The 24,979-nt window shown below is 36.1% G+C and overlaps 2 protein-coding genes across 2 annotated transcripts in view; one reads left to right on the plus strand and one right to left on the minus strand.

Moving 5' to 3' along the window:
- CENPP (centromere protein P) overlaps positions 1-24,979 on the plus strand; it is a 149,097-nt gene that overhangs the window by 18,502 nt on the left and 105,616 nt on the right. The window lies entirely within an intron of this gene.
- Positions 14,459-16,671, minus strand: OMD (osteomodulin). The gene is made up of 2 exons (XM_015822331.2): positions 15,718-16,671; positions 14,459-15,169 (listed from the first exon to the last, which is right to left on the minus strand). Exons 1-2 carry the CDS (start codon positions 16,661-16,663, stop codon positions 14,844-14,846), a joined length of 1,272 nt encoding a protein of 423 aa, XP_015677817.2. The 5' UTR covers positions 16,664-16,671; the 3' UTR covers positions 14,459-14,843.

Below are 24,979 nucleotides of genomic sequence, written 5' to 3' on the forward strand. Positions count from 1 at the left end.
AAGAATTTTTTTAAAAATCCTTTGAATCAAAGAGAAGGGACAGCAAGGTATTCCAGCTGTCAGCAACGGAACAGTGCTGATTTACATAGAAAACATGGTCTGCTTAACCCGTGTTTCTTTTAAATCAGAAGTGGCAATGGCCACATGCAATCTTCAACCTAACTTCAATCTTTTGCCTAAATTCTAAAGGCATATGCAGGTAGTCCTCAACTTACATTTATTCATTCAGCAACTATTCAAAGTTGCAAAGTGGTACTCAAAAATTTACATATGAGCAGCCTTCAAAGTTCTGGCCGTTGCAGCACACCTACAGGCAGGTGATTGTGATCAGGGCATTTGGATAACCAGCTCGCAATTATGATATTGGAGGGAGTGCAGTAATGGGGCTGCCATTTGCAACCTTCCCTGCCGTCTTCTCACAAGCAAAGGCAATGGGGAAGCCAGCAGGGAAAGTTGCAAATCACTTCAGTAAGTCACTCCCAACTTTTCTTCCCAGGCTTTCCCTGATTTATATGCAGCTTCTACTGGCCTAACCAGGCCCCCTCTGTCTCTCCCAGCTTGCGTATGGGCTATGCTGGCCCTCCCATACATGGCCTGCACTAAGCTCTCTTCCCCACCAACTCAGCACCCCTTACCTTACTTTTTCCTGCTTAATGACCAAGTGTCTTGGGATATAGTGACAACTAGAACTACACAGATTCTCATCGCTAAACAATGTGGTCACATGACATTGCGCTTTATGAATGCATTGCTTAGCAATCCTAATACAGTTTGCTGTCATAACCTGAGGACTATTCATAAACACAAATAATATGGATTTCTGATAAGTGCAATACCATTTTAAAATCAACATGAAAATGAAAATATGTCATTTTAGAAATCATGGACATATTTGATCCTGGATGCTATTCTCTGAGCTGCCATTGACCTCTTAGCCCGTCCCCCTGGCACCATCCCTCCACCAATCATTTCCAAAGGAATGTAATCAGCAGAAGATTGGAGTGTTTTGACGTATAATATTCAGAAGCCATCATATAAAACAAACTTTAATTTGATTCGTGAATTAATTTGACCAGTAAAATAAATTTTCTCTGAAAAAGTGTGTTATTGCTTTCTGTAATAGCTAGTGGTTCAAAAATACAGATAAGTAAATGCTAACCAAAGTGTGTTTCCAATGATTGATTACGGTACTTCCAAGAAAATTTATTTTTATGGTTTACTTACGAATTTCAGCAAAATCAGATACTTTCACCTTCTTGATTTTGTTGAATCGTGCATAAAGGTAACCTGTTTCCTTTGGCAGAACAGGAATACTTTCAATATCCATTTCTTCACAGTAAATTGAACGAATTAAACAAACACATAGTAGACAAGTAGCCAGTTCTGAAAGTATATAATTTTGTGTCAGTTTAAGTAGAAGCCTGATAAAAGTTTCAACAGTTTATAACAAAATTATCTTCCACACTTTTCTGCAGAATCTATGTTATTCAAACGACGAAATATAAAAATTGCTTGGAATAAAAGGTAAACATTCCCTCTAGTTAAGTTCAGTTCCTGATCATTTTATGATATATCCAGTCCATGTAGTTTTCTTGGCAATCATGTAGTTCCTATTGCTTTCTTCTAGGATTCTTCAAAAATGTTCAACTTAACGTAGACAAATAATTGTTCCTACTGGTCTCTCTGCTTAACTTTGCAAATTAGCCAAGTTGGGCTTATGGTGAGCAATAGACACAAACAAATTAACCAAGTTGGACTGTTGGACCTTCTAGAGCAGGCATGTCAAACTCGTGACGTCATGCAACGTATTGTAACTTTTTCCCCATTGCTGGCAATGGGGTGGGCGTGGTTTTGTCATGACACATCTGGCCCGCGGGCCAGCAGTTTGACATGCCTGTTCTATAGCAATTTTAAATAGTGAATTTCCGTGCAATAGCATTTGCAAATTGCAAGATGGTGAAAAAATGAAAATTCATTTTGTGCTACTGGAAACATCATTCACTGTCTTTAGATGTAGTCCTGTTATACTATAGTGACAAATCTGTTACTTTCCTAGCCTGGGAAAGTGACAGGTGATGTGATAGATGAGATATCTTTGTTTACCAAACTAGACTGGATTAGTATGGTAGATTATGGCCCATAACATTTATGGAACAATGTATTTTGGTTGCATTCTGATCAGTAATCTGGCTGAAGTTTTCTATGATTTGCCTTTTATCTGACATTGAAATTCCTTAGTCATTGCAGTGCAGCAACATACAGATTGCATATGTTGCAAATGCTGCTTCATGAACTCAACAAGTCTTGACTGTCAAAAGGAGAGGGACTGTTTACTTGAGCTTGTGTTAGGAAGTCCTATTATATAGTTCTGTGGCACCCGTAAGCATGTTATTGCACTAAACATTTTTTAAAAAATGCTTATTTGGAAATCTGAAATTCCTATATAGAATTTCTATAATATCCATTAATTGCTGCCTGATTGCTTAACCAAACAGTTGTTACTTGTTTAATACAATAGACATATTTAATAATGTTGCTAACCCTAATACTGTCATGCTTTGGAAACTATTCTTTTTATTATAAACTTGAAAAACTTACTTGTATAATTTGTTGTTCCGTCTGCAATTTTTTCATCATCTCTTTGCAGCTGTACTTTATTTTCATTGAAAACGACGAAAGTGTTGTCTTCCTTTTAAATATATAAAATGTTAATATATAACATATGATATACAATATATAGCATATATTATCAGAGCTGATAATAATATAATAATAATATTCAACTATAATAGTAATGACCTTTTTACATGTTAGTAAAACGTACTTGTCTTAAATTTGTGCTGAACGGTCAAAAACAATGCAGAAAATTGTATTGTAAGCTTAACTCTTTTAATGTTTTATTTATTTATTACAATTCCACCAAACAGTCAAAATAAAAATAAAGTAAAATAAGAGGAAAAAATGCAATAAAACCAGAACAGCACACCATTCTTTTGTTCTAACACAATATTCTAGTCTACCCAATATAACCAGTAATCAGTCCAAAGTTATTTATCATTAGTGAAGTGCAGGTTCTGCAAATTGCAAATGTAAATTTAGCAATGGCTTTTGTTTTTTTAGGGTCCTTATCTGCCAAGGAGTTTCCCATAAAATTCACCTAGATATCTGTGGAGTGGCCTAATTGGGCATTAAGAGCTGATGTCTCTCTATAGAAGTTCCATTTGAGTAACAACAACAACAACAACAACAACAACAACAACAACAACAACAACAACAACAATAATAATAATAATAATAATAATAATAATAATAATAATAATAATAATAATAATAATAATAGTAATAATAAAGTTGTAAGGGACCTTGGAGGTCATCGAGTCCAACCTCCTGCTCAGGCAGGAACCCTACACCATTTCAGACAAATGGCTGCATGAGTCATTGTTCCTAAGTGACCAGAGGAAGTCTTTTCTGCTCAAAGGTTTTTCTGAAATTTGTCTTCCTGATGTTAGGATATCAAAGCACAGCAATGTGAAGGCCCTAAGAAACCAGTTTATTGTGAATTTGTTAAGATACCAGACTAGTTGGAAACAGCTGGCATTGTGCTGTGCTCAGCCTGCAATTCTGTATCAAGAATCCTTTGCTTAAGATCTGCCATAGCCTGCTGTTGTGCCAGTATCAAATGTGCTTCTAGTGCAAAATATAATTTCTGAACTTTATCTCTAATATTCTGTTTCCAAGTAGATTGGAATCTGTTTTGCAACATAAAAGATGTCAACCATGGGGTTGAGAGTTAATCTATAGCAATTATTTAAAAATACTTAGTAGGATCAAATCATAATTTGCTATGGTGGTTTAAAGAACATTTATCTGAATTATGTATGTTTATGTAATATAAATGATGGAGAAATCCTGAGCTACCAAAATATTTTTTCATTTGTGTACTGCTATATATTGTCAGTATTATAATATTATATCATTAGTATTATAGAAAAACTAGTGGAAATTCAGAATTTGTTGGGTTATTGGTTTTAATCAAGAAGTCTTTTAATTTTATAGTTGAAAAAAAATTTTTAGATTTTTTATTTATACTACCAATCAAGAAAGCAAGATTCTCACAGAGTCTCAGTAGTGAAGTTTATTGCAAAGAAAAAAGGATTAGAATCTTGGAAACTGGACATGTCTACTTTATCTCTCATTTTTCAGTGAGCACATTAAGGCAGGGCTTCCTTGAAACTTCTGATCTTTTGGCCCTTTTACTCAAAGGGAAGGTTGCTACCTGTTTACAAAATGCAGAAAAAGAAATGCCCATCTGATCTTTTTTCACAATATTTTGGTAATATTCACATTACCAGACTCAGATAATTCCATTATACTGGCTAGTTTTGAGGAAAAGCTCAAATAGTTGGGAGTAGTATTATTAGATGATTCTCAATTCATTGGTCAACAACAACAGATGTATTCTTTTTTTCAAATACACAATTGCCTAATAGTCTGGAATGCATTTAAAACATATGTTTTAAATAGCACTTGGAAGAAAAAATGAGAATTACACTGTAGAAAGTTAGAACAAGAAGTATCTTTAAAAGAATGCTAGGAACTGTATGTATATCAATTAAATTGGAGCTTGAAAAATTAAATAGGAGATACAGTATGCAGTGGAGTATCTCAGGATTCTGTCCTGGGTCCAGCGCTCATCAGCATTTTCATAAATGACTTAGATAGGGTTGCCCCTCAGATATGCAAACGAAACCACCTCCATCCCAGTAGTTATGCACAAACACAATCAGTGCCATTTCTCTACTATTTGTTTGCTTGTTTATTAAATTTATATCCTATCCATCTCAATGTCAAGCCACTCGTCTCATTTCGTACCATCTTTGGACAGCTTGTACCATACACCATTAAAATCAACAGAGATAAAATGAAACTACAGTCAAGGTAAAATTATAGTTATAAGAGGGGGAAGAGAGGAGCTGGATGAGCCGGGAGGTGGGGTTGGCTTTGAATTAATCAACTACCTCCAGTGTGATATTCTCCCACTGGGGCGCCAAGCCATCTGGCTCTTACAGGAGGTCAGAAGGATGGGAGCCAATCTCATCTCAGGGGGTAAGATATTCCAAAGGGTGGGAGACACAACACAGAAGGCTCTTATGACCCACCCAACCAGCCAAAATTCTTTGACAGACTATAAACTAAAGGAAAAGAATCCAAATAATCTGTTTCCTTCAGAACCTTCTGAGTCTCAACCCAACCACTAAAAAGGAAAGACTGGAGTCTAGACAAAAGTTTGTCCAGCACTATTGGATCCATTTGTGATTTCTTGAGTATGGGTTGCATATGGCCTATTCAAGGCTGGCAGGAAAATCTCTTCCTCAAGGAGGATTGCGTCATCACATTGAACCATCACAAGTCACCTCCCAAGCACTTTCACATGCCAGGAGGGATAAATGATTGGGTTCACCATACTCAACAACTTATAGGCTCAAAGCCATCCCATCTAACTCCACAAGACTGCCAAATGCATTTTAACAGGTCTTGTCAAGTTGGAGTCCAATTTTGAATGAATCCAAGTGTTTTTATCCCTTAGGTAGCTAGAGTATTCCTCATTGCAGCCCTGCAGTCAGTCCTGAAGCTCATTCCTTCCCAACACTGAATGAATCACCATAAACAGGGTTGCCAGATGGTTATCTGCAGACATGACAGAAAGGGAAAAATAAGTATCTTTTGCTGCCTTTATCACCATTACATAATAGTTAATAGGGGCTTTTACTTGCATTTGAGGAAAGTCTCCTGATATTTCATAGCTCAGATCTCCTTAGAAAACCAAAGTTCTCTCTAAAATTGACACATAGTGAGAGGCCACAAATGAACAATCCAATCCAAGACACTTGTGACTTGTCTATTCCAGGCACAGCTAAAGCTTTGATCAAACTGCCCATCAATTCATTGGCCTAAGTGAGACATAAAGCTAGTCAGCATGATTGTGCTTAAACACATATTCAAGTTTGTTCAATATCTTTTCATATTGCTTATCAAAGGCGGATGCAGTTATAATGCCTAAGTTATTTTCCAGGCATGGAAAACAAATGCTTTGTTTTATATTATTAAGAAAAAAATCAGAAAAAAAATGAATATTGTGCTGTAGGTTGTCAGATCCTATGAACACACTATGTCCTTTTCGACAGTGAATTTCTCTTTTGTGAAGAAACAATATATTGTGTGTACTGATACACTCATTAGATATTGTCTATTGTCTGAAGTACAGTCTATCATTGTCTGCATTTGGTCAAAACTTTTGTCCATTAAATTCAAAGTCCACTAAACCTTTATTGTGTCCCAGTTTTGTTCAAGGGTTTCTCAGGAGCATTCTGATTTTAAAAAATGGTGAATTCAAAAAGTTCAGATAGTTATTTTTGTTCATTAAATATAAAAGCTATTTTGCTTATTAGTCGTTAGCTTCATTTTTATGTTTGGTCTCACCTATGGACTTTCTGAACATCCTTAGAAAATAAAAAAGGTGGGTGACCACAATGTAGTGCTTGGTTTGAAAATGTGGCCCTGTTTCCCAAAAGAACTAAAGATAAGCTGGGAATGTCATGAAACAACATCATAGGTTTGCCAAAATGGATTTTGGTTGTTGGGATGTTTTATCATGGCAGGCATTGTGTGAAAGCACAAAATACATGTTCTTATAGTTGAGAGTAAGTATTATAGTTGTAACAGAGCCAGTTTGGTGTAGTGTTTAAGGCACCAGGCTAGAAATCAAGAGACTGTGTGCTTTAGACATAAAGTCAGCTGGGTTACCTTAGGCCAGTCACACATTCTCAGCCCTAGAAAGGAGGCAATGGCAAACCACTTCTGAAAATCTTACTAAGAAACCTGCAGGGGGTAATTCAGGTGCTCATCAGGAGTCAATACTGATTTGCAGGCAATCCCTCAAATCAGGGGTTGCTAAGTCAATGATTTATTAGTGTTTTTACTTGTTTTAGATGATAGCAAATATTTATTCTGAAGGTATTCTCAAGGAATGAAAAGCAATTTGGATATATTAATCATTAAATTGCTTTCCCTTGAAAGAATTAATATATGTTTTTAATTTTTAAGTGTTTCAACTGAACATGTTCTCTCCACACATTATAAATTCTAAGTCTATTCTTGGTATTGACTAAGCATCAATATTGGCTCAATAAACTCAAAATTTCTACCTAGGTATACTGTGAATGGGTAGATAACATAATTCTGTTGATTAAGATTAGACTACTGTGTGGTTAATTCAGTGTTAATTATTCTATTTATTCTTAACTCAAAGGCAACTGAGTTAATGCAGCTTGCATTATATTCTCTTTCAGTCTCAATAAATAAAGATCACATTGCAACAGGGTGTTATTTATATAATACACCTAATATGCATTTATTTTAATTTGCCTCTCATGAAGTAGTTCGTTATTAAATATATTTCCTATATGCAGTTGGGGAATTAGTTCATGACTTTCTCAGGCCAAAAAATTAATTAATAGCAGCAGGTCCCCTCAATTATGACTCTCAGGAGACCAATCTGAATGCTTGGTGTACAAGAGAACCCTGATAATTCCTTGCAGTGATACATAACATTATTGTGTATATTAGGAACAAAGCAATAATTATAGTTTGAGGCAAATTTAAGCTGAGTTCATGGCCATATTATATATTTCTATAAGCACAGGTACTTGGATTAGGTAAGGATAAAGGAATAAAGCATACAATATAAAACAATAATATATAGGTATTATGTTATTATTTTTTGTATCTCCATGGTCCCCCCCCCTTTATTGGCTGCTATATTTAGCCATGAAACATGCATGCAGGATTAACGTCTACACAGGCAGAGTGGAAAAAAGGAATATAGAACTTGTAAACTACCTTATTTTTTACCCCGTCCTGTGGATAGTCTTCATAATCTTCCTGAAATAATGCATCTTCATAACCTTGCTGCAATGTTTCATGAAACAGGGTTGAGTATTGTTGATTAGGTGGTGCTAACTTCACCAAGGGCATAAAAAAACAGAAGAGATAAAATTTCTGTGAAGTCTTCATTTCAGGAGCTCAGACTTGAGTTTTGCTGAAAGAACCAAGGAAACTGGAAACAAGGAAAGCAATCTGTCAGAACAATATTTAAAGCCCTAGAAGAGTAGCTGGCAGCAATTTTCTAATGCTCAGGGAACAGGGAAAGATGACTTAACTCTTAGTATTCTTTATTTAAATTCTTCTATTATTTAAATGTTGGTACTATGCAGCATAACAACATATACACACTTGATATTATTTCCAATTCTTCTAATTTCTGATTTTGCATGCTAATTAGAAGTAATTGAAACCCCATATTTTGAGATCTGATACATAGAGTGAAGAAATAGTTAAAAAGTGGAGCCAAGCTAAGCCCATCCCTGGAGTGAAAGTAATAGTTTGTATTGTCTTAAGGATCTATGCTTTTTCAGAAAAATAGGAATTGAAATGCGCATAAAATGAATAAAAGCATATTTTAAACATAAAGCACACATGCATACAATTCAAGAAAGCCATACTGATTATAGTTTCCAGATAATGTATTATATAGTGAAAATATTTTTACAGTAACTTGTAACCATGTGGTATACATTAAGATAATTTATTGGAAAACAACACCTACCGTTTTGCTGAATAAGTCCTCTTGTGTGTCTGTTTTCAATATAGTTTTCTGTGCATTAATTCCAAATGGCCAGAGAAAAGTTATGGTTTATTTTCAAGAAACTGAAATAATGCAGTTTCAAAGACGGATAGGCTTTAGATGTACTGCCTGTAGGGTAAAAAGAGTTGTATTAGCATGCAGACTTATGTGCAAAATGTTACATGATAAATCCAGCTTTGCTCTGCTACAAAATGGAATGAGTCCAGTTTAAAATATGTTAATCTAGTTGCTCATAGTTGAAAGCATTTCCTAGATCAGCTGCAGTTTCATGCAGTAAAGACTTCAGCAAGGTCATATGCTTTTCATTTAGTCTAGCATTTATGAAAAACAAAGAAAGTGACTTCCGTTTCAGATAAAGCATAAGCATTCCATTTTTGTGTGTGTAGGAAAAAAGTTGCAAAACTTTTAAGTTTGCAGCATAAACTTTAAAACATGAGTTGGTGGACACTGTTTTCCATTCACCTTCTGGGGGTCTTTCTTCAGCAGTGTTAGAGTTAATTACTTTTATTTTTTGGAAGACTGGCCAGCATTCCAATCTTAATAGATCATTACAGAAAACAGTGAAAAATACAAAAAAACCAGTGAAAAATACAGAAAACAATGAAAAATACTCATTGAACGTATAATGTTTAGGAGAAGAAGGTTTGCATTATAAAGGATTTCAGTGAAAATCTTTTGAGATGTCCTGCTACTGTATAAAACATTATTTCAGAACATTTACTGTTGTATACATAGGCAGTGAAGATTAATAAGAACTGGATGTGCACAGATTTACTGATTTTTGTTACATTCTTCTGTTTGACAGTTCTGCTAAAAAATATCAGCTTAGATTTGTATTTCTAAACTTTAGAGAGCTTTTTAAAACAACAGCTATCCTGAAGGTTTTTAGTTATACACAACTTACTGCTCTACAAAAGTCAGAGTTCAGAAACCAGCTGTTTGCTCTGGAACACCCTCTCAGTTGGAATTGGATGCTTTGGATAATAGCACATCTGTTGGTTTACAATTTGTGCTCTTTTGTGTTCTTTCCATTCACTGTGCTGACTGAGAGCGTGTTGTTAAATGCAAAACTGGAATCGGTTCACATTATGTTTACACAATCTTTTGGGTCTTTTCCTGGTTTTGAATATTAATGCATATGAAGACTTTTTAGAGTTCTGTCATCTGTTCTGTCTTCTATTTAGTAAAGTCAGGGGTTATTGAATATAATCTCTATTTTTTATGTTATATTTTCACTTAAATATGAAGTCTGGAAAAATGGAAACAAACATATACTCAAAGCCAGTATTCAGAGAAGGAAAATTCCCATCCCACCCTCTTTATTGCAAGCTATACTTCCTTTCCTGCTAATATTTTCTTCTCACATTTCGGAGATGTGGAGTCACAGTACCTAACTGGAAAAACATCAGTAAATGTAGTTTCCATCTATTAAAATTGATGCACTCTTAGCTTAGGGCCTGTTACTTTGAGAATGTCCATATTCGGCATGTTTTCTAAGGAATGAGTTAATAAGCAACACTTCAGTCAGAGTAAGCTTAATTTTACACTTTAATCACTATTAGTGCACAGATTGAGGCAGTTTATAAGCAGTTTTGTTTGTTCGTTTATTTAAAGTATGTATTTTGCTGCTTTGGGTGACTTACAACAGCCAAGAAAACAAGAGAAAGATTGAATGAAAATTCAGACAACCATGTTCATACCTGCTTTTCGATAGGAACAATTATTCCAGCCCCAGCATCTAGGGAAATATTTAGGTTACTAAAACCTTTCTGAAGGCCAGCAGGATCAGGGCCAGCAAAACATTGGAAGAGAAGTGGGCGGATCGTTTCACAGGACATGGAAAAAGCATTGTTTCAGGGAAGGGACCCAAAATGTACCTACCCAAAATAATGAATGGGATTGGGTAATGTCATTGGAAATAACCCAGTCCTGTGCCATGGAGGGCTTAAGGTGATAACAGCACCTTAATTGTTGGTTGGGGGAAGAAAAACAATTGCAATTGCATTCTCATAATGATCTCATTCCATCTTTTGGCTTTGTTTTGTTTTGTTTATATACTCATTGTTTAAAGGAGATCCCAGAAAAGCTATGCTGATTCGCAGTGACTAGGCTGTTCATACTATTCCATTATAAAGCACAAAGCTTTCAAATATTTAGGTATCCACTTTTAATTTTCCACCAGTTAAAAATCACACATTTTAAAAGATACAATGAGTGGTGAAAAGGCTTCCACTATCATTAGATTCACTAGTTTCATTAGTTACACATTTATAGCCAAGATGCTAAGCAATGTTCCCCAAAAATAAGACCTACCCCGAAAATAAGCCTAGATTGATTGTTTGGGGTGAGCCTAATATAAGCCTTACCCCCAAAATAAACCCTAGTTTATAAACCCTAAAAATCAAGCTAGGGTGGGGGTGGAGCTACCCCATGGGCCCTGCACCCTCTTACCGTTGCAGCCAGGCCTCCCATGCCCTGACACCTGCCTCACCGGCCTACTTGCCACCACTCATATGCATGTGTCACCCCCGGCCTCCATTTCACCATCAGGGGCCTTTAGGAAATACCTTTGCAGCTGAGAATGGAGCTCTGGATTGATGACCGCTGCGCCCTGCAGCCTCCAATTCATCATCAAAGGCCTCTGTAGCCGAGAACCAAACTCCGGATTGACGTACGCAATGCCCTCTGGCAAATTGGAGGCTGGGGGGCACCATGCACATCAATCCGGAATTCCATTCTCAGCTGCAGAGGCTGAGGAATTTCCTGAAGGCCCCTGACGGTAAAAATGGAGGCTGGGGGCGATACACGCATCAATCCAGAGCTCAGTTATCGGCTGCAAAGGCCTTTCCTGAAGACCTCTGAGGGTGAATTGGAGGCGTGGGGTGGGTGCCTCACATGTCAATCTGAAGCTCCATTCTCAGCTGCAGAGGCATTTCCTGAAGGCCCTTGACGGCGAAATGGAGGCCAGGGAGCACTGTGTGCGTCAATCCAGAGCTTGGTTCTCAGCTGCAGAGGCCTTTCCTGAAGGCCTCTGATGGCAAATTGGAGGCTGGGGGGCACCGCGCATGTCAATCTGGAGCTCCATTCTCAGCTGCAGAGGCATTTCCTGAAGGCACTGATGGCAAAATGAAGACAGGGGACGACGCATGCGATCAGTGGCAAGCAGCCGCAGAGGAATTGGGCTGGCTTGGCGGGGCTGTCGGTGCTGCCACTGTGAGGTGAGACCATGGAAAAGACATCCCCCGAAAATAAGACCTGGTGCCACTTTTGGAGGCAAATAAATAAATAAAATAAGACCAGATCGTATTTTCAGGGAAACACAACAGATAATCGGTTAGATGTAATTTCGCTAAAATTTATGAGAATCATGTTTTAAGTTTTTAAATCTGTACCAAACATATTTCTTTGACTTATATTGGTTTTGCTTCTGTGGAGACTCACCAGAGAATTTGACATAGACCAGAGGTCTTATGGACTTCAACTCCCAGAATTGTCCCGCTGGGACACCCTGATGTAGATGATGAAACAAGTGTTCTACTGTGGATCCCTGATCTAGTTTATTCTCTGAGGTTTCTCCTGTTGCAGCCTCTTAACTCAATCTTTGTTAACCAGAGAAAGATCTCTTGGGGGTTATACAAAGTGGTGGAAGGATACTGCAATTCCAAAACTTTCAACTGTTGCTATGAGAATCTCTGCAAATAGATGATTTGATGTTATATTTTTCTAACATAATCTCCACCTCAGGTGGTGGGTGTCGATACTGGCAAATTTAATGCCTTATTCTCAAAGATGTTGAAGGGGAGTTTCAATAACTTTTCATATTCAGAGCCCCTAACTGTGTCATCCACTTTATCTTGAGTTGCTGTATCAGTGAAGTGGGTGGCATAGAATTTTATTTAATAAATAAAAATAAAAAACGTAGCAGATTGGTTTATCAACATTTCTAAAATTGATAAATTGGGCTCAGTTGCAAATACAGGTAGTCCTCAACTTATAACAGTTCATTTAGTGACCATTTGAAGTTACAACTGCACTGAAAAATGTAACTTATGACAATTTTTCACATTTATGACCGTTGTAGCATCCCTGTGGTCATGTGATTTACATTCAGATGCTTGACAACTGGTTCATACCGGTATTTATGATGGCTGCAGTGTCCTGGGGTCATGTGATCCTCTTTTGCAACCTTCTTACAAACCAAGTCAATGGGGAAGCCAGATTCACTTAACAACTATGTTACTAAACAACTGTAGTGGTTCACTTAACAAATGTGGCAAGAAAAGTTGAAAATGGGGCAAAACTCACTTAACAAATTTCTCACTTAACAACATAATTTTGAACAATTGTGGTCATAACTTGAGCACTACATGTACATTCAGAAGATGCTGGGTTTGAATCATACTTACATGAATATTAAGGAAATATTTATTGTTTTCTAGGGAATATGCATTTTTTTATTTTTCACCATACTGTACATTCAAAGAATAAATGAATTAAAAAATTGTGCAGTTGCAAAATATCTAAACTTTGTTGGAATTATTTAAACATTACATGTTTATGAAAATACTGCCTTTTTATAGATGGCAAATTTGGTGATATTTCTCCTACATGTAATAAAATTTTGCTGAAAACTAAAATTTTGGTTCAACTGTTCAAATATCCTGTGTAAGCAGTACATGTAGAGTGATAATAATGGGGTTTTCATTTAGTGGAAATGAATGATCATATGTTCCATTTTCTATTTTCAAATGTTGGGGAATATGTGGAAAATAAGAGATCACAATGTTATGCTTAGTATTTAGAAAAGGAAAATAAAGATTATCAAAATGAAATTCCATCTTTTTGGTGCATCAATGTTTATCGATATCCCAATTTAATACAGAGGTAAAGTAATTTGCTGGCAAAAAACCCTACCTATATTTCAATCATATTATAATTTATTTGTAATATCTTATATCTTTATAAACACAATATATATGTAAATATTCATTGTTACCTATCTGATTAAAATCCATATATGAAGGCAAAATAAATATGAATGTTGATTAAAAATACCACAATAGCCTTGTATTGTTGATGAAGTGAATATAAGCCAAGTTTGATTATTTTTGCCCTATGTTGCAATATATGTCTGTGTATTGTTTAGTGATAGTTTCATTGATGTATATTGCATTCTAGATAATTTATATTCTGTAACAAACATAAGTTACTCATTAAATATACTTGAAATGTACTTTGTAGCAAGTGAACAATTGGTGGTACTCATGATATCAACAATGATTTTATGTAACCCAAAAGGTAAATAATGCCTGTAGGCAATAAAATAAAATAAAATAGGGTGATGATGATAATGAGCCAAAATCTCTTGAAATGTTATGCAGCAGGATGAATGTTTTATTATTTCTCATGAGAGAGCAAAGATAGTAAAGTATCTTTGTAAAATTAGTAAGTAAAGATAGTAAGGAATAAAATTAGTAAAATTATGTGAAATTTGATTTTAGTTTTCATTTTATGTTTGAGTGTCCTGTCAACTGAAAAGATGGCTGATCTTTTTATTATTCATATTATAATTAAACATCTTTGGATTCAATTTATGTTTTTTAAGTGAACTATTACCTACTAGCCATCTGTTTCACTTCAGTACAGTATTAACTTCAATTTATTCTTCTGACAGTGGATAGCTCCCTGAATAATTTCATATTTATGAAGTGAATTTGGCAAAATATGAATTTTTTCATGAATGTTAAGTTTATACACAGACACACATACCTACGTACATAAACCATAAAATGGTTTAATGCTTGATAACTGAAATACCAAGAGATTTTTAAATCTACTATTGCAATGGTTTTGCTGCAAGCCTAAATTATACAAACAACATTGTCATGGCATTTGTTTTTTTCACCTAAATGTTTCTATGATATTTAAAATGTCTTCATAGTCTGCTATTAATAGTTCGAAGATCTAAAATCTAAGATTTTAATGGCTATTGAGATTTTCTATGTAAAAATTGTTTCTATATGCAAAATATATTGATTGGCTTCAGGTGGTTTACTGCATTTTCCAGGTTATTCTGTTTTCTTTTATACTTGATATTTTTTGTTTGTTTGTTTAATAGTATTACTACCTCTTAAAATTGTTAATAGAAGTAAGGATCCAGGTAGTTGTTATTGTCAGTTTCTCTGGATTCGTGATCATGACTGTTATCTTGTTCTTCATGAAAATCTTCTGCTTCTTCAAATTCTTCTGGAGTTAGAAATCTTCGGAACACAGGGGTTCTCAGTTGTGTTTGCTGATCTTTGCTAAGTTTTTGTTCTCCGTAATAAATGCTGCGCACAAGTGGAAAGCAGAAGAATGCATAGGTGCTGATTGGAGCTGTAAGCTTATTTTGGTCCACTCGTATGTAAGTTAAATGTTTGAGGTTCAGCGGATCAATAGTAGGACACATTAAGGTAACATTCATGACTGTAAAAAGACAAAAACAATGTTTATTAAAGTAAATAGGTTCTTGCAAGATATTCCAAAGTAATGTTTTCCTGTTATGAGAACAAAACCAATAACCAGAAAGCTTCTATCATTGTTGATTTACTTAAACTGAAACTGGTTTTTTTTTTCAGTCTCCACCACTCTGTTAATCTAGATTCCTCAATCATTGATATGGGACAAAAACCCAGCATCAAATAAAATCTAAACTGAAGGTTTGAGAAATTATGGCCATTTTTTTAGCATAACAAATCCTATGTAGGGATTTGGCATGCTTGTGTATCTTTTAACCAAAAGGCTAATTGCAACATAGGAAATTAATTGAGTCATAATTCCTACATGTTTTCTTCCCATATCTAAATATGCTAGTTAAAATTCCATATGGTTGCTAGCTAATTTAGTACCATATGCATTTAGTATAAGAACCTTTTAAAAACTAATTCACTAATACATATATTGTAGTGTATTAAATATATTTCAAGTAAAGGTAAATGTTAGAAAAACTACATTTATAAAAGCAATTAACTAACCTTCTATTTCATTATCTTCTAAGTATAAATGTTGTAGGGTTCTTGGAATATAGAAAATTTGTTTCAATTTGTTATGCCCAAGATTAAGTTCCAGAAGATTAGAGAACATAAAAGCATTATAAGGAATTTCTTCAAGATTATTGTGTGACATTCTTAAAGCAGTAAGATTTGGAAGCTTGTGGAAGTAATTATCTGGAATGGAAGAAATGGAATTATTTTCAAGTGAAAGATACATCAGTGAAGGTGGTGGATCTGGAAGCACAGACTGTAGCTTGTTGTTACAAAGGTTAATCTGCATTAGGTTTCTCATACTTGAAAAGTCTATTCCTTTGAGCTGGGAATCCTCAAGATAATTATTACAGAGGTCAAGCATTGTTAAATGTATTAAACCTTCCAAGGCTTTGCTGTCTGACTTGGAAATTTGATTGAAACCCAGGATCAACCTTTCTAAGCTTCCAGGTAATGGGAATGGAATTTCTTCTAGCTGATTATACTCTAAATGAAATTGTATGAGGTTTGCGAGTTTGACGAATACACCATTGTCAATCTTATGAGACTTGATTTTGTTGTGGCTAAGATTAATTTCTTTCAAAGCTGTGGCATTAACAAAGGATTCCAGAGGCACAGCTTCAATCTCATTATGCTGCAGATAAAGTTGTTGGATGTGAGCAGGAATTTTTGGTATTGTCAGAAGCTTGCGATGATCACAGTACATGGATGTTGGGAAAGTAGATGGACAGAAGCATTCTTTTGCACACTCAGCAGGTATGGTGGAGTACGGAATGTTATATTCTACATGAGGAATTTGATGAAAAATAGATGGATATTCACTATCTACTTCATGTTCGTATTCATCCTCAAAATCATCACTCTCATATTGACCAAATACTGACATTTCAAAGAGAAGAAAAATAGTTAACAGTTGATTTGGTTTTGCCACATTCATTGTCTGCATGTTTATCCTGCAGAAAGAAGAAAACAAATTAAGTACATTAACATTAAAAAGTTGATAACAAAGGAAATACTGGTATTATATAATTAACAGAACAATGTTGTCTTTGTTTTGTCTAGGAGCTAACACTTCTACATATTTAAGATTTAAAATCATCCTAAGCTTGGAATTAAAATTCTTTTTTCTGTTTGCATTTACCTTGAATGAGTACAACATTCAGTAGACTTAGCTAAACACTGTAGCATTAAAAAGATTTGTTAGTGCTTAGTGGCATACAAAAGATAAGGCACACATATTTACCTTATTTTAGGACTCTGTATATACATTTTCCCATTGTCTATTTTGATCTCTTCCTTCAGTTGAAATTATCCAATATGAGTGTTCAACTTAATAGCATAAATTATTATATTTCATATTATAAACATTGGTGTTAACTTAATAAGACATTGATTACTGTGGTTCCATTGGAATTTCTTTGCCAGTGAAAAATGGCTAATGTTTTAAAGCAGGCATGTCAAACTTGCGACGTTGTGCTACGTATCGCGACTTTTTCCCCATTGCCAGCAATGGGGTGGGCGCGGTTTCAGTATGATGCAGTTTGACATGCGTGTTTTAAAGTATAATATGGCAATCCTCTGGCTTCAAAGACAAACGCTGCATGCAGTTCATCTCGGGACCTGTTGGTGGCTCTGCAGCCCAATCTGAAAGCACAGAGTCTAGCACATCATGTCAGCCTTCCCAGGTAAGCCAGACAGGAAATACGACTACAGGAACTAATTCTACTTTTTTATGAAGCTATGTGAACAGAATCTTGCAGGTCTAAAACTAGAAACTTTCTGCCATCACTTTTAACCATTTGATCAATTGGGGTAGGTCCTCCCTAACTCTTAAACTACTGGGGACTCCTACTTCACTTGTCTGTTGGTTTCCTAGACAGCATCTCTTCCACAAGGTCATCCACACATTCCCTTACAATTGTTTCTGCAGTCTGATTTGCTTCCCTTTTATAGAGAGCCACATTGTAGAAAAACACATACATCATGGAGTGGTTTCTTCCCTATCATTAGGGATTTTCAACTAGAGGCTAGATATGAATGAAAGCGAATCTGTGGGTCCCTGGATAATGTTGCAGGATCCAATCTGGGTCAGTCACCGAGACCAGAGGTTTTTGTCTTCCGAGCTTTCCTAGTGGAGCTGGAGCCCACCCTCAGGGAACTTCTCTCTAGCAGGGTGTGTGATTTGGGCTGTTCTGTGTTTGATATTTATATTGTGCCTGGTTGTGTGCAGCTTTTTAGTTGTTGATTGAGGTGTTGATGACTGGCTATTAAGTTATTGGCTGTTCTTAGTAATGTATTTTTTAGTAAAAAAAAGTATTAGCAATTTATTTAAGCATAAGAATGAGAAGACATAGAATTAATTGGGAAACCTAGATAGATATCGTTCCTTAGATTCAGAAGTAAAAGAAATTGTTTTTTCTTTAACTGTCCTTCCATTTAAAATAAGTTGTTATTATCCTATAAAACAAATTGAAAGAACTACTGCAGTATAACTACCACTGGCAGTAAAAATATTATTACTTGTTAGTCTCATAAACTGAGTAAAAAATTAATTGATTGTTTCCAGTAAATTTGGGGAAAGAGAATGCATAATGATGGCCAAAACAGCAACCATAGTTAACAGACTAAATATTATACACAAATTGTGTTCTATAAATCAGTAAATGTCAAGTCAAGATCAATATTTACAAGTTGAAATTTTGCATATATGATATCGAGCACAAATACTTGCTTATATATAAAGTATAAGACTTTGTTGCCTGACAAAGTTAGTGTTAGATGATAAATCAACACAGAAAACATGTAAAAATAATCTAAACAGGTAATAATTTATGCCTAATTCAGATAAGTACCAGTAAATAGATTTGTTTTATATTCAAGCAAATGCCCAAATAAAAAAAACAAGAGCAAAAGTTTCTAAGCAGAACTGATTGAGGATAAAGATATATTCACTTATAAACATTCACTTATATTGAATAAATTCTGTTCCATGCAATTGTAGGTAAATGAAGTATACTCTTTCATATTTGTAAATCAGAACAGGCTCTAAACCTTCTGTTATAAAAGTTTATAATATGTATTTCATGTATCCTGAGACTTAGGAAATATTTTCGCTGGCATTGTTTTCCTTTTCTTCTTACCCAGATTTTTTGTTTATTGAATTCATTTTAATCACATTATTGAGAAAATTAAATATTTACTTTGATTTTCAAAAAATGAAATGCTTTACCAAAAGAATTGGAAAAGTGCAACATTGATTTAACAATATGAACCATTAGATCTGAGTATAAACCACTAAATGAAGTCATTGACTCTTAAATAATACGCTAATAGCTTTCAGTAAGTTATCTTTATAACTAAAGCAGTATCCTGTATTAGATGAGTGAACCAACACAAACAACACATGTTCCTGTATACTTCACCTTCTGAAATATATTCCTGTTCTCTCCAAAGTCTGTTCTGGAAGCAGCTGAGCAATAGGCGGGCTTCCTGGAATAATGGCTTAAGAGAACTGGAAAAATAGCGGTGTCATAGTGCTGCAACCAAACACTAGGCAGCAGATTCAGATCTACATTAGTGCTGGCACAGGAGAAGATAGGATTCCATCTAACTAACTTTTAGGAAATTTGCAGTATTGTTTTCTTTTACTGTTGTCCAATAATCTGTTTTCTACCAAACCTACGAAAAATAATCTTAAGAAGTCTTTTATCTTAAGAAGTCTCCATACATTGTTCTTAATTCATGCAAAAGTCAGACAAATTTACAACGGATTTATGTTTATTATAAGGTACATCCTTTTAAAAGTTATATGTTATTAAAAGTAACATTATATAAGAATAGTAGATAAATTGGATTTGAAATGTAGTAATTGAAGGAACATTACCACAGAGTTACAGTAATAGAAGTTTTAAAAACAAATAATTTCCTACCTGAAGATAATTTGGTAGTTTTCTGCCAATGAATATACCAGGGATTCTAGAAGGTTATGCCCTCAAGGTATAAGAGTTATCTTGTAGATATAAGCATTTCATGAAGTATAATTTGCTGCAAAAGGTTCTGGAGAATGAAGTATTCCTTGTTGAACAGAATAGATTATACAAGTAAGGGTGTAATTTTACTCTGGTGAAATTATGTGGCTTAACTCTCCTTCTCTAATTTTTGGTTTGAGGTGTGGTAGGAATTTCCTTCACTTGAGGGGATGGTTGAAGATTATTTTTAGCATTGACCATCAAACTATGCTTGCTTCCTTGTCAGTACCGGTTCTTATGTTCATTCGATTGTTTACTCAATGAAAATCCAAGAAAAATATATTAGTATTCAATCTTTTGCAAGGGCATTTAATGTTCATATTTTAAAATGGTTAAATATTTAACATTCCAGTTGAGTTTTATACCTCTTACAAACAAGATGATTTTTTTCTGTTTCATGTCAGTTGTAACATAACTGAGTCCTGAGTGTGGGAACTTATTTTGTGAAAATACAAGTAACAACTGACATAATTGAATGCATTGACAGTGTAATTCTGTGTATACTTTTCAGACACTTAAGTAAAACTTATTTCATAATAAATAATGTTTAGCCTTGCAGTTCTAATCTTAATTTCAGAAGTGGATGTTAAGTAAATTAATCATTATTAAGTTTCTTTACCACTTATATTTTGTCTGTCTGTCCATCTGTCCTGGATGCATAAGCCGCTTCAATCAGAACTGGCTTGAATGGAATATAATTTCTCATCTATAATTCAGAATAAAACAAAAGCAGAATACAAAATACAACTGATAAAATGACATATATGAGACCATAGGAATAAATCACACTCAAGCAAGCTATAGTTAAAATAGCTTCCATTGCTAGAGAGAACAATTGTTCCACCCTCCACCCACCCTCCAAGGCCATTAGCAAAAGGGAAGAGGCAATTTGAATGTCCCAGGAGTTGCTATTCCAATGGAGGGGATAGCGATAAAGAAAGCATCCATCCACAATCTATGAGTGATAGGGCATGAAGAGAGCCTATCCTACTTAAGATAGGCAGGTCTTATTGAGAATGTCCAGTCCCATAGATATCCAGGTCCCGAACTATGAAGGATTTGAAAGATGTTAAGCAACACCTTGAATGGCTCCCAGAAGCCAATTGCTAGCCATCTTAACTCCCAAAGTGCCAATGTTATATGGGCACATTGAGGGGCACTATGATTGAGCTATGCATTGTGCATCAGGTTCCAAATGGCCTTCAAGGATAGTTCTATGAAGAATGCATTGCAATAATGCAACTAGCCTCAGTAATTGTGAATACAGCCTTCTGTTTGAGGAGATGGCATAACTTATATAATTTTATTGAAATTGTCATAATATAAAATACAAATGAAATAAAGATAATAGGGAAACGAGAGAAGGAAAGGAAGGGAAAGAGAAGTATGGGGTCAGGGAAAAAGAAAACATCTTTAATTAAAACAGTTAATATAGCCATCTCAGTTTTTCTATCCATTCTTCCATTTTGGGGTTATTATACCTTACCATTTTTGTGCGTAAATAATTTTTGCTGCAATAAGCATATACAGTAGCAAAATTCTAGAAGTTTTTTCAAATGCCTTGTCCATCGGGGGGGGGGGAATATAACTGACATAGTATACATATGATACAAAGACTTTTGAATATAATATTGAGATGAAACCAGAACTCTTTTTATTGGGACTGATGGATAGTCAATTAAAAACACTTATGGGAGACTGGTTTTCTATATGATAACTGTAGCAAGATTATTATTTGCACAAAGATAGAGAAATGTTGAAATATCCACAATAGAAGAGTGGATTGTGAAGATGGTAGAATTAGCTGGTCAGGGAACAGAGCAATAAGTACCTTTATAAGAGCCTCAAAATCTTCTATGGACTGTTTGCTGAAAATGGGGGAGAAAAGTGAAATTGAGATTTCTGAATTTGATGATTGAAAAAAAGTGGAATAAGGGGCTGAAAGGATTATTGTTGTATCAAGGAAGGAGGAGGGATAATGAGTATTTTTGCAGCCACTGTTAAGAAGGACAGAAATTGCTTCATTAGGAGGAAACTTATTACTTCTTTATATAATAGAACTAGCAAAACAATGTTTCTGAATTTGCCAAATGTACCCAAAATTTTCTTACACCAACTGTGATGCAAACAAAGCATATCTCATTGAGCACTCTGTCTATATTTGAGAGAAACAAACTGAAATATATCCAAATACATAGAAAAACTCCCTAATAATTACCTTCTGGTTTGTACTCTGTATTAATTACAGTTCATGTTGGAAAATTTTTGTATACCACAGTAGAATCTTGGCGGTTTTAACTTCGAGTGGACAGTCTGATACAGCTAAAATTCATTAATCGGCTAGCCACCTGGGAAAGCGCCTCTGGATGACACTGAGCAGATGGAATGGTGTTGTTGAATAGGAACAAAATCTACATTACTGCATTATCTTTATATTGGGCCTGTGAAGGCTATATTCCAAAAATTGAGTGAAGAGGTTCATGAGGAAAGTTGAAAGCAAAAATTATTAACTTTAAATTCAAATTTAGTTATATTGTTTAAAATGATATACCGCAATTGTTGTTGCACGTATTTTAAAATTTTTCCTTTATGTCTCATTGCATTATAATTTACCAGCAATTTTCAAAGCAGCTTTGGGGTCCACACATAAAGCTTTGAGGGGCTTCATGTTGTTCTGGATATTATATTACAAAACTCCATGTAGGTAGAGTTTTGTACATTGACTCAAATTGGTCTGCATCCAATTGACTTTGCATCCTTTAATTGCTTGAATGTAAACTAGAGATCAAATTGCCAACATACGCTGGATCATGGAGAAAGCTAGGGAGTTCCAGAAAAACATCTACTTCTGCTTTGACTATGCTAAAGCCTTTGATTGTGTGGATCACAACAAATTGTGGCAAGTTCTTAAAGAGATGGGAGTACCAGACCATCTTATTTGTCTCTTGAGAAACCTATATACGGGTCAAGAAGCAACAGTGAGAACTGGACACGGAACCACTGATTGGTTCAAAATTGGGAAATGAGTCCAGCAAGGCTGTATACTGTCGCCTTGCCTATTTAACTTATATGCAGAGCACATCATGAGAAAGGCAGGGCTAGATGAATCAAAAATTGAAATGAAGATTGCCGGGAGAAATATCAACAACCTAAGATATGCAGATGATACCACTCTAATGGCAGAAAGTGAAGAGAAACTAAAGAGCCTCTTGATGCGGGTGAAGAAGAAGAGTGGAAAAGTTGGCTTGAAACTCAACATTAAGAAAACCAAAATCATGGCATCCGTCCCTCTCAATTCCTGGCAAATAGATGGGGAAGAAATGGAGGTAGTGACAGATTTTATTTTCCTGGGCTCCAAGATCACCGCAGATGGGGACTGCAGCCAAGAAATTAAAAGACGCTTGCTCCTGGGGAGGAAAGCTATGGCAAATCTAGACAGCATACTAAAAAGCAGAGACATCACCCTGCCAACAAAAGTGCGTATAGTCAAGGCCATGGTTTTCCCAGTTGCAATGTATGGATGTGAAAGTTGGACCATAAGAAAGTCTGAGCGACAAAGAATTAAGGCCTTTGAACTATGATGCTGGAGAAGACTCCTGCGGGTCCCTTGGTCTGCAAGGCGTTCAAACCAGTCAGTCCTAGGAGAGATCAACCCCGACTGTTCTTTAGAAGGCCAGATCCTGAAGTTGAAACTCAAATACTTTGGCCACCTAATGAGAAGGAAGAACTCACTGGAGAAGGGCCTAATGTTGGGAAAGATTGAGGGCAATAGAAGAAGGGGACGACAGAGAATGAGGTGGCTGGATGGAGCCACTGAAGCAGTAGGTGTGAGCTTAAATGGACTCCAGAAGATGGTAGAGGACAGGAAGGCCTGGAGGAACGTTGTCCATGGGGTCGCGATGGGCGGATACGACTTCGCAATTAACAACAACAATTCCATGTTTGATGCCTCTGAAAAGAAACCAGAAAATTAAAGACAATTAACCACTAAGTCATTTAGCAATAGCAATAGCACTTAAACATATATATCTTTTCACAGTGCCTTCCTGCCCTCTCTAAGCAGTTTACAGCATCAGCATATTGCTTCCAACTATCTGGGTCCTTATTTTACTGACCTTGGAAGGATAGAAGGCCGAGTCAAACTTGAGTGAGAATTGAACTGCTGGCAGCTGGCAGTCAACAGTAGTAGCCAGTACTACTGTATTCTAACCACTGCGCTACCAAGGTTCACTTAATTAGAAATGGGCCCTATGGTTACATTATCCTACATTTAAAACTTAAATTATATATCCCCTCCTGCAGGTGTAGAAGATCCACTAAAATGATCAGTTCTCAGTGACCTATGGAAATTGCTAGGAGCCAATGCTAGTCATCCTGTTGTATCTATTTTTAAATCATGCAGTGGAGAAACATAGTCATTAATAGAAACTTGCTGCTTCTACTATTACTTGAAGAATCCTTTGTGAGTTTGTCTCTGCCTCCTTTAATATTGGAACCATCTCCAATTAGATCTTTTATGTCCATGTTGAAGACTAATAACGGAAACGGCATTGGTCGCATTGGTTGATGATCTCTGGAGGGCTCGGGATAGAGGCTGTTCCTCTGTCCTGGTCCTGTTACACCTCTCAGCGGTTTTTGATACCATCAACCATGGTATCTTGTTGCACCGGTTAGGGGGGTTGGGGTTGGGCACCGTTTTACGGTGGTTCTCCTCCTACCTCTCGGACCGGTCGCAATTTGTGTTGGCAGGGGGGCAGAGGTCGACCTCGAGGCGCCTCACTTGTGGGGTACCACAGGGGTCGGTCCTCTCGCCTCTCCTGTTCAACATTCATATGAAGCCACTGGGTGAGATCATCTGTGGCTTCGGGGTGGAGTTTCATCAGTACGCAGATGACACCCAGCTGTACATCTCCACCCCGGACCACCCCAACGATGCCGCGGAAGTGATGTCCCGGTGCCTGGAGGCCGTGCGAGTCTGGATGGGGAGAAACAGGCTTCGACTCAACCCGTCCAAGACCGAGTGGCTGTGGTTTCCGGCGTCACGACATAGCCAGTTGGCTCCATCTCTGGCTATCGGGGGCGAGTCATTAGCCCCTGTGGAGAGGGCCCGCAACCTGGGCCTCCTCCTGGATGCTCGGCTGTCTTTAGACGATCATGTGACGGCCGTGGCCAGGGGGGCTTTTCATCAGGCTTGCCTGATACGCCAGTTGCGTCCCTTTCTGGAT

The sequence above is a fragment of the Protobothrops mucrosquamatus genome, unplaced genomic scaffold, assembly GCF_001527695.2.
Source record: "Protobothrops mucrosquamatus isolate PMUCROS unplaced genomic scaffold, P.Mucros_1.0 scaffold1526, whole genome shotgun sequence".
Taxonomy (NCBI): Eukaryota; Metazoa; Chordata; class Lepidosauria; order Squamata; family Viperidae; genus Protobothrops; species Protobothrops mucrosquamatus.